Source organism: Panthera pardus, unplaced genomic scaffold (assembly GCF_024362965.1).
Source record: "Panthera pardus isolate Hobbes unplaced genomic scaffold, ASM2436296v1 HiC_scaffold_5, whole genome shotgun sequence".
NCBI classification, from domain to species: Eukaryota; Metazoa; Chordata; class Mammalia; order Carnivora; family Felidae; genus Panthera; species Panthera pardus.
Genome location: NW_026526980.1, coordinates 18,276,809 through 18,290,610, shown reverse-complemented (window position 1 = coordinate 18,290,610; position 13,802 = coordinate 18,276,809). Strand labels below are relative to the sequence as shown.

The 13,802-nt window shown below is 53.7% G+C and overlaps 1 protein-coding gene across 24 annotated transcripts; it reads left to right on the top strand.

Moving 5' to 3' along the window:
• Positions 1-212: 212 nt before the first annotated feature.
• ATXN2L (ataxin 2 like) lies at positions 213-12,806 on the top strand. 24 transcript variants are annotated; one of them, XM_053894304.1, is made up of 24 exons: positions 216-1,031; positions 2,550-2,586; positions 2,758-2,814; positions 2,900-2,971; positions 3,322-3,472; positions 3,868-3,992; positions 5,071-5,162; positions 5,583-5,783; positions 6,411-6,586; positions 6,764-6,877; positions 7,965-8,177; positions 8,267-8,338; positions 8,599-8,669; positions 8,856-9,151; positions 9,230-9,299; positions 9,737-9,883; positions 10,007-10,079; positions 10,183-10,370; positions 10,611-10,740; positions 10,826-10,947; positions 11,099-11,311; positions 11,483-11,726; positions 11,876-12,035; positions 12,304-12,806. In XM_053894304.1, the coding sequence occupies exons 1-23, from the start codon at positions 733-735 to the stop codon at positions 12,028-12,030; spliced, it is 3,318 nt and encodes a 1,105-aa protein (XP_053750279.1). In that variant the 5' UTR covers positions 216-732; the 3' UTR covers positions 12,031-12,035; positions 12,304-12,806. The 24 variants fall into 24 exon arrangements, with proteins under 24 accessions (XP_053750299.1, XP_053750279.1, XP_053750278.1 ...); XM_053894303.1 differs by having other exon boundaries at positions 12,281-12,806; XM_053894314.1 differs by having other exon boundaries at positions 217-1,031; positions 11,999-12,035.
• The last annotated feature ends 996 nt before the right edge of the window (positions 12,807-13,802 follow it).

The window sequence follows — 13,802 nt, the reverse complement described above, 5'->3', positions numbered from 1 at the left end:
CCCCCGAAGAGGGGCAGTCGCTAGTCTATACCCGGGATTTCTTTGCACTTAGACTCCGCCCACGAGCACCCAAGTGGCGGAAGAACTGCACGCTACGTCGTGACATCTCACACAAATGCGGAGGCATCCTGACGCTACGCCACCGGCGTGGGCGGGGCGGCCGGCTCTTCCTTCCTCTCGGCTACTTCGGCTCCTCCCCCAGCGCTTCACACGCTCATTGTGAAGCGACAGCGGGCATCAACCCCTAGGGCTGTTTGAGACCTAGGGATTCTAAATCTTTGGCGCGCGTGAGCGCCCGCGCTGCTCCTTCCCCACTCCAAAGGCTAGGGGTGCGAGATTCGCCTTTTTCTCTCCTCTCCCGCCCGGAGCCAACCGCCCCGGTGCGCGCGGACCTCTCGCGCCGCCGTTCCCTCCTGCCCGCCCCTCCCCCTTCGGGAGCTCCCGCCCGCGCGCTCCTCCTCTTTCCCCGGCGACGCGCACGCGCGCCAGGCCGGCTCGCGCCCTCTCGCTTTCCTCCGGCCCGCGGGACCCCCCTCCCCTTCCGCCTCGCGGCGCTTCCTCGAGCCGCGGTCGTCTCTGTCCACCCCCGACACCGCGGGGCTCCCCCCGCCCGCCAACGGCGGGTCCCCAGCTTCCCAATCCCCTTCGCTTCCCGCGCTCTCCGGCGGGGGCCTAGCCCCAGCCTCCTCTCTCCCTCCCTTCCCCCTAATTCCCCTTCCGGACGCTGCCATCATGTTGAAGCCTCAGCCGCCACAACAGACCTCCCAGCCCCAGCAGCCGCCCCCCACGCAACAGGCCGTGGCCCGCCGGCCTCCCGGGGGCACCAGCCCTCCCAACGGCGGCCTCCCGGGGCCCCTGGCCTCCACCTCGGCTCCCCCAGGGCCTCCCGCGGCCGCTACTCCCTGCTTGGGGCCTGCAGCAGCCGCCGGGAGCGGGCTCCGCCGGGGAGCCGAGGGCATTTTGGCGCCGCAGCCGCCGCCGCCGCAGCAACATCAGGAAAGGCCAGGGGCAGCGGCTATCGGCAGCGCCAGGTGAGGAGGGGTGGGTTTCCGGGCGCTGGAGGCTAAGCTGCGGGGCGGCGGCGGCCGCTCGGCTCCGGCCCAGCGGCCGGCACCCGAGGACACCGCGCGTGGCGGGTACCTAGCCTGGCCACCTTTGAGGGGCGCCCGGGGAAAGTGAGGAATTCCCGTGAGGCTGGGGGTGGGCCCCCTCAGGTCCTAACGGGTCAGAGGGAAGGGGTCCCCGGGCGGCCACCGGGACATTTAAGGGCCGTGCTCAGCTCTCAGAGCCTAGTCGGGGCTCGGGGCTCGGGCCTTAAGGGCAGGCGGGGCGCATCCCGCCAGCGCCGTCAGAACGAGGAGTTGGGGGGGTGAAGAGGTGATCGGGGTCCCCGGCTCCATTACCACGAAGGGTCTCGCGGTCCCCGGCTTCAGCCAATAGGGAGTCAGCTGCGGGAAGGGGTCCCCGGCCGTAGCCAATGGAGGGGGGCGCGCGGCCCACAGTTTGGCCAATGGGGAGGGAGGGACTTGGGAGCGGGTTGCTACCACCTCCTTCCCGGTCTGGCCAGTAGGAGGGGAGCGGGGTGGGCGGGGGAACGGAAGGAGGGACAACTGGGAGGACTGCGGGCAGGGAACCTCCAGCGCGCGCGCGCTCTTCTCGTACGTGCGCGCGGATGCTCTGTCTTATGACCCGGGCGTTCGTGAGCCGCGGGTAACCTACAGGGCAGGGTGTGGGAGTGTGCGTGGCGGGGTTCGCCTGGTGTTCGTGGATGAGTGGTGGGCACCCCACTCGGCTTCTTCTGCGTGTGGGTTAATGGACTTGAGAGTGGCGGTACACGCAGGCGCAGTGGGTTCTGGCCGCGGAGGGGGGATTTTGGAAGCCCGTGGGCTTTAATGCGCAGGCGCAGGCCGGGCGAGGCCTCCCGGTGGATGGCTTTTGCGGCTGCGCTGTCCCCCAGCCCCGCCAACGGCCCCCTCATCGCCCTCCTCAACCGCCGGTTACATCAGCCAGCGAAGAGCAGGGTTACCGGGCGATCAGTGACCCCTCCCAGAGTGGGTAATATTGAATGAGTAAAAGAGGTCGAGAGGAGGGTGGGTCCTAAAAGGAGTACCCTCCTCCCAGAGTTTGGGGCGTAAGGCTGGTGAAAATGATTGTCTTTTCTGTTTTGAGAGGTAACGTGCGTAAACTGGGTAGTTCTGAATCTGCTTTCACCTTTATGTTTGGGGTGGATTATTGGTTAGCGATTAATGTAGCATTTTGGGGGGAAGCCTGTAGTCCTGGCCCCTTGGAGGTGAGAAGGTTGTGTTGAATTGACAACCATTGCTGACTGAGGTCTGTTTTAGTGGCATTTGGAGGAAATGTGTTTACTGGCTTTTACTGTCTATGCCTTTCTTCCTCTGTAAGGTGAGAGTTTGAAAATCTTGTTAATTGGTTTGTAGTCTAAATAGGCATGTTCACAGGGTATGTGATTGTAGGATACCACGTTCTTTGAAATAAATCGTATAAGAGGGATTAAACATTTTTAACTAGTTTTTTGTTTCCTCTCATAGGGGACAAAGCACAGGAAAGGGCCCCCCACAGTCACCGGTGAGTGCCTCCTCACACACACACCCCAAAGTACAGAGATACATGTGGGCATATGGGACAGATTAGGTGCACAAATAGTTGGGCTCAGGATACGAAATGATGTGAGGGGAGTGTGGATATTCAGAAGGAAGGGGAGGTGTCAAGCGTCTATTTCTTCTGTGTTACTGACAGGTGTTCGAGGGTGTTTACAGCAATTCCAGAATGCTGCATTTTCTTACAGCTGTTGTGGTAAGTGGGTACCTAGCCCCTAGGTTGGTTGAGGGATGTAGCACGCCAGTTTGCTGGAGACACTCTTCTTATTCCTCTGTTCCAGGGCTCCACTTGTGATGTGAAGGTGAAGAATGGTACCACGTATGAAGGTATCTTCAAGACTCTGAGCTCAAAGGTTAGTGGACTCAAATTAGCTTATTTTTGCAGGGGCATGTAAGGAGAATGAAATAGACTCACTGAAGATGTGAGTTGAGTGGTGTTGGATAGGCTTGTGGTGTATGCTACTCATTTCTCTAGGCCTGTACCAGAGTAGTGCTGGAAGCACTAAAAAAATGTGGATTGGAAATTTGAGGGCTGGGTACTTTAGTGTTAAAATACTTAGTCCTGTGGCTAATGTTCAGAAGACTATTTGTGTGACTGTGGTGTTGGAAAAAGGTTAGAAAGGGTAGGAGAAAAATAGTCCTATTTTGACCATCGTATTTCTTGATATTGACCCTTTACTGTTGGGAAATGGGATTTTTATAGTTTGAACTAGCCGTGGATGCTGTACACCGGAAAGCATCTGAGCCAGCAGGTGGCCCTTGTCGGGAAGACATTGTGGATACCATGGTGTTTAAGCCAAGTGATGTCATGCTTGTCCACTTCCGAAATGTTGACTTCAATTATGCTACTAAAGGTATCGTGTCGAGTTTTTATGCCAGACCCACTCTTTGAGTAGAGGGCATAGAGCAGTTACGTAAGGACTTGTTCTTCTTCTTCCTCCTTTACAAACGTCTTTTTTTGGAGGAGGACGGCCAGATTTTTCTTTTTGAAACTGTATCTCGATACCTAAGATACAGTGGGATGAATTCCGGCCTGTGGTGTAGTTCTTCACGTTTTCCTTGCTTTGCTTTTAACTCCTTGCTTCTTTTGAACAGTTAAGATGTGGCCTGTTATGCTGCATCCACCCTCACCCACCTCTGACACACGCAAACTTTTCTTTGCTCCTGAACTACTCATTGGGGGCAGGGGGTGTTGGAAGAAGGCTATGAAGTATCTCTTGACTCCTGATCTTCAACTCTGCCCCCACAGACAAGTTTACGGATTCAGCCATTGCCATGAACTCAAAAGTGAATGGGGAGCACAAAGAGAAGGTGCTTCAGCGCTGGGAAGGGGGTGACAGCAACAGTGATGACTATGACCTCGAGTCTGACATGGTACGGTCCCCTTCCCTGAGAACCCGAGAGCTGGGTCACTCTCCTGTCTGAGTGTGGGTTGTTGACTGTGATGTCGTAGAACCAAGAGTTGCTTCTGGGGAAGGGGAGAAAAATCTCTTACTGTTGCCTGTTGTTGGCAGTCCGATTCCAAATGGAAAGGTACAGAAAATAAAACAAAAATACCTGTTCTCCCAACATCTGCGATTGACAACTATTAACATTTGCTTGAAGGTGTTTTTTTTTTTTTTTTTTTCTAATTAACAAAGTATAGACAAGATCGAGGACCGTGTGGACCCATGTCCCTTCCAAAAACAAGCACTACTATGAATCATTTAAAATTCCTCATGAGTTAAGGCATTATGATGCTATAGTTAATCCATACAAGAATTTTCTTCCCTTTCTGTTGTTTCTGAATTATTTCATGTTTGAGTTATTTCATGATCTACTCAATGCTTTTAGTGATTTTGTCTTATTCTGTTTATATACGTATACATGGATATATATACAACAGAACGTATTTTTTTTTTCTTCACTGGTTGGTGTTTTGACTCGTTATTTTGTTATTAGAAATAGTGCCTTACAGGGGCACTTGGGTGGCTCAGTCAGTTAAGCGTCTGACTTCGGTTCAGATCATAATCTCACAGTTCATGCGTTCAAGCCCCGCATAGGGCTCTGTGCTGATAGAGCCTGGAGCCTGCTTCAGATTTTGTGTCTCCCCTTTTCTCTTTGTCCCTCCGCTGTTCGGGCTTTGTGTCTCTCTTGTCTTTCAAAAAAAAAAAAAAAAAATAGTGCCTTGCTGAACTTTAGAACATGTGTCCCCATGCACGTACGCTAAATTTTTCTGGGACATTAACCTGGTAAGGGATTTGTTAGGTCCTGTAAGACCTTGGTTTTACTAGTTGTTAGCAGTTTGTCCTACAATTGCTAGTACTAGTTGATATTCCTGCCAGCTTTGTTTCTATTTTCCACGCCTGGTTTGGTCAGATCTTTGTTTTTTCAGCCTGGTGGAGGAGAATGACAGGTCATTGTTGGCTTTCCTTGTTGGGTTTTAAAACATTCTCCTTCCTTCCCACCTTAGTCCAACGGATGGGACCCCAATGAAATGTTCAAGTTCAACGAGGAGAACTATGGTGTGAAGACCACCTATGATAGCAGTCTTTCTTCTTACACGTGAGTGTCTTGGTACTTCCTAGATGATGCAGTTTGAGGCCTAGGGTCGTGGCATTTGTTCATTCTTTTCTGGGTATCTAGGATGTCCTCTCCCCACTCCTCATCTGTCTTGTATATTGTCCCCTCAAAATACCAGGTCATCTCGTTGGTAGAATTAACTGCTTTTTTGTCCATTTATCCATGCTTTTCTTCTAGAACTTAAAACATACTGATATATGCGTGTAAATACTCCTCAGGTTCAGAGATAGGCCTTGTTGCTCTGCCTGGGACCTAGTAGATGCCCATTAAATATGTTGAGTTGTTGAAGGGATTAAACATCCACACGTCTGAACTGGTGATAGGACCGATAGAAACGTTTTTCCTTTTTCCTCTCTTGTCCCCTGGCACTGGGGTGGTGGTGATCTGTGGTGGTCCTCTCAGGGTGCCCTTGGAGAAGGACAACTCGGAAGAGTTTCGTCAGCGGGAGCTGCGTGCGGCCCAGTTGGCTCGAGAGATTGAATCAAGCCCCCAGTACCGCCTGCGGATCGCAATGGAGAACGATGATGGGCGCACTGAGGAAGAGAAGCACAGTGCAGTCCAACGGCAGGGTTCAGGGCGGGAGAGCCCCAGCTTGGCATCCAGGTGATTGCTGGGGGCGGCCTGGTCTGTTTGGGGCTCTGTACGGGCTAGGGCTAGGGCTGGGGCCAAGAGCTTTGTACACTCCTTTCTAAGCTTCACAGCCGTGTAAGATACAGGTTAGTACGTAGTTTTTCCCAATTTTCAGGTGTAAGAGTGAGGCCTAGAGCAGATAAGTAATTTGTTCAAGGTAACAAAGATTAAAGCTTGTGGGTTTAGGGAGGAAAAAATGAGTTTGATTCCCTTTTTTTGCTCTGCAGGTTAATCCATTTGTAGGTCTTATTCTTCCCTTCATGCAAATGAAATCAGAGTGTACATGATGTCCAGTAACCTGTAAAAGCTGTACCTTGAACTATAACGTGATACTATTTTTCTCATAGGTCAGGATGGTAGAATGTGAAGCTTTGGCCAGGTTGGTCAGGTCAGGGATTGGCACATCATAAGATCACAAGCCTTATAGCCACAGAACATTTAACTAGAACAGATTTTCAGGTGGGGCAGTGCAAAAAGCCGGAGCCAGGCAGGGTATGTGTGTGTATACAGGTACACATGTGTTTTGGGAGGGAAAACTTCATTTTTCCAAAATGTGTGGGCTTTATGACTAATCGACCTTGCTTGAACTCTCTCCCCTAGGGAGGGAAAGTATATCCCTCTACCCCAACGAGTTCGGGAAGGTCCCCGGGGAGGAGTTCGATGCAGTAGTTCCCGGGGTGGCCGCCCTGGCCTTAGCTCTTTGCCACCTCGTGGCCCTCACCATCTTGACAATAGCAGCCCCAGCCCAGGTTCTGAGACACGTGGTATCAATGGAGGTGAGTTAAGCGGGCTTTTGGGGGCAGGGGGCGGTGGTAGGGAAGCCGATAGGAAGGAAGTGGGAAGGAGAATTGAAAGGATAGGTGGGTTGGAAGGGTGATGCGTTGGTGATAATGTAATAGCAGATACTCTGCCTCTTTTTTCCCCATCTTAAAAAAAAAAAAAAAAAAAAATAGGCCCTTCCCGCATGTCCCCTAAGGCACAGCGGCCTCTGAGAGGTGGTGCCAAGACTCTGTCTTCACCCAGCAGTAGGCCCTCTGGAGAAGCTTCTGTTCCACCTCCTCCTGCAGGTAAAATTTCAGCAGTGTTATATGAAGAAATAAAAATTTGTGGGGGATGTAAATGTCAGTTGTTGGAAAGCTGGGTTGGGAGACCGTTCCCAGATGAAATAGATGTTTTGGGGGTTTTGAGTTTATGCTTTTTAGAAAAGAAATTTGTTTCCCTCCCGTAGAAATACCAATGTAGCAATCCACGGTTTGTGTTTGGTTGTCAGATGTCTTTTGTTTAAATTAGTTGTCCGGGTGACTGGTTGGCTCAGAGGAGCATGTGACTCTTGATCTCAGGGTTGTGAGTTCAAGCCCCACATTGGGCATAGAGCTTACTTTAAAAAACAACAGTAACAAACTTCTAAGTTAACATTTTACTTATTTTTTAAAATGTTTAATATGAGAGAGAGCATGCTCAGGGGAGGGGAGAAAAGAGAGAGAGAGATATCCCAAGCAGACTCTGAGCTGTCAGCATGGAGCCAAATCTCACAAACCATGAGATCATGACCTGAGCCAAAATCAAGAGTCTGGCCGTTTAACCGACTGAGCCACCCAGGTGTCCCAGTTGTCAGCATTTTAAGACAGGAGAAATAGAAAATTTTCAACTTCTTTGGAAATACAGAAAGTTCTGCAAAGTGAGTCTGCTCCTGTAAAACATTCTAATCTTTTATGGTGCCCAGGAATCTGTTTTACCTGATTAGGTTACCTGCCTTGCTCTTCTAGGAATTTAGGTTTGACCTTGCATATTAAAGGAAAAGGGGTGGGGGGCGCCTGGGTGGCTCAGTCGGTTAAGCATCTGATATCACCTCAGGTCATGATCTCCTAGCTCTTGAGTTCAAGCCCCTCATCCAGCTCTGGGCTGACAGCTCAGAGTCCGGATCCAGTTCTGCCCCTCCCTCCCTCCCTCCCTCCCTCCCTCCCTCCCTCTCTCTCTCTCTCTCTCTCACTCTCTCACTGCCCCTCCCCTGCTCATGCTCTGTCTCTCTCTCTCTCTCTCCAAAAATAAACAAACATTACAAATAATTTTTAAAAAAACAGATAAACTTGATTTGGTGTTTCTAGTAGGTTCCCTGTGCCCATTGTGCACTGACCAGCAGTAACCATCGTACAGCTTTCCCTTTTCTTCCAGTGGGCCGGATGTATCCCCCACGTTCTCCCAAGTCGGCTGCCCCTGCCCCAATCTCGGCTTCCTGTCCTGAGCCCCCCATTGGCTCAGCAGTACCAACCTCTTCAGCTTCCATCCCTGTGACATCATCAGTTGTGGATCCTGGAGTAGGCTCCATTTCCCCAGCTTCTCCAAAGATCTCACTGGCCCCCACAGATGGTAAGAGCCACATGGTTGAGGGCTTGTGGACAATGTGAAGTGTGGTTCTGGACAGAAGGACCTTCAGGCATGTGTCTCTTCTTGCTCAGTAAAAGAACTTCCAGCCAAGGAACCTGGGAGAACTCTGGAATCCCAGGAGCTGTCCCGGATAGCTGGGAAAGGTGAGGATTTCCACCCCAACCCCCCACCCCCCGCTGAGGTCTGAGTGTCCTTTTAATTAGGAGAGCACCTCAGTTAGTACCAAGAGTTTTGTTGGGGTTTGGGAAACAGTAGCTTGTCAGTCATGTGATCCTAATTTGTTCTATAGAACTCTCAAGCCTTTTTTTGTTTTTCTTGTTTTCTTCGTCCTTTGGGCTACTGGTATTGTAGCCGCCTTGAAAAAAGAAACGCGTATTTTTTCCTTTTTCACTGTTTTTCATAGTCCCTGGCCTTCAGAATGAACAGAAACGCTTTCAACTGGAAGAATTGAGAAAGTTTGGGGCCCAGTTTAAGGTGAGAGGAGTATGGGAGTGAGCCAGGGTGTAAGGATGGAGGGAGGGTGAGGGAGCTTATAGAAGAGGCACAGGACTAGGTGGAATAGAAGAGATGAGACCAAGCAAGGAGGAAGGAAGGAAGGAAGCCACGCCTGGGGTCTGGACCAGCTGTCTGGGCACTGTATGTGTGCTTTTCTCCTTCCAGCTGCAGTCCAGTAGCTCCCCTGAGACCAGCCTGGATCCTTTTCCTCCCCGGATCTTAAAGGAGGAGGCCAAAGGGAAAGAGAAGGAGGTTGATGGTCTGTTGACTTCAGAGCCAATGGGGTCGCCAGTCTCCTCCAAGACGGAGTCCGTATCGGATAAGGAGGACAAAGCACCCCTGCCGCCAGCAGGAGCCACCGAGGGGCCAGAGCAGCCCCCGCCACCTTGCCCAAGCCAGACTGGCAGCCCCCCGGTGGGCCTCATCAAGGGAGACGACAAGGATGAGGGCCCTGTTGCCGAGTGAGTAGGATGGGGAGCCGGGCAGGTGTCGGGGGAGATGAGCAAACTGTGAAGATTGACTTTGTTTTTCTCTCACAGACAAGTGAAGAAGTCCACGCTGAACCCCAATGCCAAGGAATTTAATCCCACAAAGCCTCTGCTGTCTGTGGTGAGATGGAATGGGCGAAGGTGGACTGGTTTCTCTGAGGGAGGCCTGGGAGTGGGGAGAGAGAGCATGGGGAGAGAGGTCGTGAAAGTTGGGCTGCTCTAGGGCAAACGTGTCAGGGTTGGGGGCGAGGGGTCACGATATGTGTGGCAGGTTTTTATGTGTTTAGGGTTTAGCTCCGGGAGTATGTGTGTTGGGCTAGTTCTGAACATAGGTTTCATTCAGATCCCTGATTTTGGCTTGAATGACAAGCCATTTAACTTTTTGGCTTTTGTTTCCTCACCTGTAATTTGAGAATACTCGTCTCGGGGTTCAGCATGAGGCTTAAGCGAGATGAAGGGTAGAGTGTATCTGGCGTGCAGCGCTCTGTTGCTGTTATAAGCCCAGGAGGGGCATACAGAGACCAAAATGCACGCATTCTCTGTTGTCTCTTACTACAGAATAAATCCACCAGTACCCCGACTTCTCCGGGGCCCCGGACTCACTCAACTCCTTCCATCCCGGTGCTCACAGCAGGCCAGAGTGGGCTCTATAGCCCCCAGTACATTTCCTACATACCTCAGATCCACATGGGACCAGCTGTTCAGGTAAGAGGAGAGACCGAGTGAGTCTAGGCTAAGAGGCTTGGCTGGGCTGGTGAGGACCGGGTCAGGCCTGTTCTGGGCATCTGTGAGCAAGCTGTTCAGCCTCATTTGTATCCTTGTTCGTAGGCACCTCAGATGTATCCATATCCTGTATCCAATTCCGTGCCTGGACAGCAGGGCAAGTACCGGGGAGCAAAAGGTGAGCAGAGTTGGCAGGGCTGCTCCGACGGCAGGGGGGTGGTGCTGCCTCGTTGCCTCCTGGCAGATGGAACTTAAGCTTGGCGTTCTCTCCCTTTCCCCAGGCTCCCTGCCCCCGCAGCGCTCGGACCAACACCAGCCAGCCTCAGCCCCTCCGATGATGCAGGCCGCCGCCGCCGCCGGCCCCCCTCTTGTGGCTGCCACACCGTACTCTTCCTACATCCCCTACACCCCGCAGCAGTTCCCGGGCCAGCCTGCCATGATGCAGCCAATGGCCCACTACCCCTCACAGGTAACTGAGGCACGGGAGGGAGACGGGAGTACAGAGCTGAGGGTCACTCGGGTGTCGGTCCTGGCTCCGGTAGGACCCGTAGCAAAGCACTGGTACTCTCTAAAGCGCAGGTCAAACAGCGTCTCCTTGCTTGCACCCTTGTGAACGTTAAACAAGGTGGTTGCGGCAAAGCCGGAGTCGTGCCGTGTACGGGTTATCGGGCAGCGCGACATGCCCACCGCTCCTCTCTTGTCCTTCCAGCCGGTGTTCGCCCCCATGCTTCAGAGCAACCCACGCATGCTGACGTCGGGGAGCCATCCCCAGGCCATTGTGTCGTCCTCCACTCCTCAGTACCCTTCTGCAGAGCAGCCCACCCCCCAAGCCCTGTATGGTGAGTTCTGTGCCCTTCCCGAAGACTGCTCCTTAGCCCTCTCCGGTGTGCTTGGCGCTGATCCCTTCCCTCTTTCCTGCTGTAGCCACCGTTCACCAGTCCTATCCACACCATGCTACGCAGCTCCATGCCCACCAGCCGCAGCCGGCCACCACGCCTACTGGGAGCCAGCCGCAGTCCCAGCATGCGGCCCCCAGTCCCGTCCAGGTGCCTGCCATGGGGGATCTGAGTGGTTGGGGCTGGAGGAGGGGGATGGAGCCGGGGGCTCATTCCCTTCGGGCAGGGTCGGGAGTCGGTGGGGGGTAGGCCTGGTACCCGAGGAGTGGGGTGGCACTCACCCTTCCCCTCCCCCTAACAGCACCAGGCGGGGCAGGCCCCACACCTGGGCAGTGGACAGCCACAGCAGAATCTGTACCACCCAGGGGCCCTGACAGGCACGCCGCCTTCTCTGCCACCGGGACCTTCTGCCCAGTCCCCTCAGAGCAGCTTCCCCCAGCCAGCCGCTGTGTATGCCATCCATGCCCACCAGCAGCTGCCCCACGGCTTCACCAACATGGCCCATGTTACCCAGGTAAGAGCCCAAGGGACTTGCTTTCTATGGGTCTGTTTTGCCATCAGGACCCGGGTGCTGGGGCTATCCTGCTGCCCCTTTCCTCAGTGGTCTGAACACCAGGCTTCTCGGAGCCTGTGTGTAGCTTCTGGGGTGCTCCCAGCTGGGATTTTTTGTTGTTGTTTTCTGCAGGCCCATGTCCAAACTGGAATCACAGCAGCCCCGCCCCCTCACCCTGGGGCTCCCCACCCGCCCCAGGTGATGCTGCTGCACCCACCCCAGAGCCATGGGGGCCCCCCCCAAGGCGCGGTGCCCCAGAGTGGGGTGCCTGCACTCTCAGCTTCCACACCCTCACCCTACCCCTACATCGGACACCCCCAAGGTGAGCAGCCTGGCCAGGCGCCTGGATTTCCAGGAGGAGCCGATGACAGGATTCGTGAGTTCTCGTTAGCTGGGGGAATTTGGCATGGAAGAGCTGATGGGCTGCAGGTGGGGCAGGATGCACGGGTTCTGGGAGGGGAGTGAGGGGTCTTGGAGGCAGGGCTGTCCCACAGGGCGCCCGCCGACCTGCACCTGTCTGTGAAGTATGTAGGGTGGGCAGAAGCCACAGTCGCCGCCGCCAGGGGCTTGCTCCTGGCTCTGTCCTTTGCTTCCCTCCGTCCTCGCTCAGTTGTGATCCAGCAGCCCCCCTCCCCACTGCCTCCCCAGCTCTCAGTGACCCCGACTGTCTCCTGACTTAGCCGAGGTAAGGTCAGCGCAGCAGACAGGGCCAGGCTGGGGTGTGGGGGGCTGAGCTGGGCACACGAGTAAGGGCTCTGGCTCACTGGGAAACAGCGATTGATCTGTGCTTCTGACAGCCCCATGAGACACCTTGAGGAGGCCGCTCCTACCCACACACTCCCCCCACACCCCACACTGGACGGCATTGGATGAAGGGACAGCTGCTTGGGTTCTAATGCTCCTGCTCTCTTCTCTTTCCCCTCCAACCAGTTCAATCTCATCCCTCCCAGCAGCTCCCCTTCCACCCCCCGGGGAACTGAAGATTGTCCTGGCCGCGACCTGAGACCTCCATGAGTGGAGGGAAGAGTGATCTATGTCTCTTCCCCCAGCAGCTCGGACCAGTCCCAGCCCCCCAAACCCCCCTTTACCCCGGGGGAGCTGGGGAATTCCTGCCAAGCACCTTGAAGGGGGGCGGGGCTCGAAGTGGGCAGGGCCAGGGTCCAGCGGGGGTGGGGGGTTCCTGCTCTGCCCCTGCCCATCCCCACCCCATCTTGCCCTCCCATCCTCTCATCTATCCCCCACTGGAGACGGAAGATCTTTTATTTTCTATTATTTATAACCTCAGACTTGGGCCCCCCTGTTTCTTTCTTCCCCATTAACTTGAGTGACCGGCGTGAGAGACAGACAGACAGACAGATGCCCTACAAGGATGGTTGGACAAGGACTTTTACTTTTTATTACATAAAAATATTAAAAAAAAAAAAATTAAAAAAAATAAAATTTTAAACTAACTTAACCTGCCTATGGTTTCCTCTGGAAAAAAGAGTAAGCTAGCAGCTGTCAAGTCTTAGGTGTCATGAGGTGGCTCCCAGCAGTGGGTGGGGACAGCATAGCAGTACAGTCTGTGGGTGCTGGTCCTTCTGCCTCTCACTGCCACACATCACCCAGCCGCCTGGGGACTGTTATCTCATGTTGATGTTGGCCTTGTCTTGAGGGTTCAAGTTTGTATGTAGTTTTTAAGTTCACATTTCTAAAAGGTTAGAAGGTGTGTGGCAGGGGGGAATCTCAGGCTCCACGCCATCAGCACAGGGTTCAGTCTCCTGAACCATGAGATCGTGGTCTGAGCTGAAATCCCGAGTCCCAATGCTCAACTGACTGAGCCACCCAGGCACCCGTTTTCATTGAAAATCATTTCCTCCTTAGAGCATCAGGGAGGTGGCACTAGTACTCACAGGTAGGCAAGGGTGTTTCAGATGGGACTAAAGCCAGAGAAGGTGAGCTGAGGAGCAGGGCAGGAGAAGGATTACATAACCGGGCTACAGATCCAGGGTGTGAGGGTTGGAAACCTGGTAGTTGGGGGGCATGATGTGGGTATATAGAGGTAAAGGGAAAACAGATGTGCAGGGGTGGGGGTCCCCAGTGGAAGAGCTCTCTTAAGGGATGGCAACTGTGGTTGGGGGTGGGGCACTGCTGGAAGAGGCAGCAGCAGAAAGCCAGATGAGCTCAGAATGTCTCCGGTGCAGATGGAGACCAGTCTCCGCAGTACTGAGATGGAACTGCTGTGGGTGCTGGGTGGTCCTCCTCAGGGAAAAGAACTTTGCTTCGTCCCACCAGGAATCCCGGGAAACCTTTCAGCCTCGCTCACTGACTAAAGCAAATCTGCCCTATCTTTGGACAGGACTTTCTCGTGAAGTGCTTTTTGTTGCTGTCCTTTTCTTGAGCCCACTTCCGTGCCGTGAAGTCACAGGTTGGATGGTGACTCTCAAAACAGCTCTTAGGTTGGGCCTAAGAA

What these genes read in the sequence shown, in the direction of transcription:
- ATXN2L (XM_053894304.1), top strand. Translation starts at nt 733, where the DNA reads ATGTTGAAGCCTCAGCCGCCACAACAGACCTCCCAGCCCCAGCAGCCG. An exon ending in AGCCCCAGCTTGGCATCCAG is followed by an intron (nt 5,784 to 6,410) that starts GTGATTGCTGGG and finishes TCTCTCCCCTAG; the next exon opens with GGAGGGAAAGTATATCCCTC. An exon ending in GACACGTGGTATCAATGGAG is followed by an intron (nt 6,587 to 6,763) that starts GTGAGTTAAGCG and finishes AAAAAAAAATAG; the next exon opens with GCCCTTCCCGCATGTCCCCT.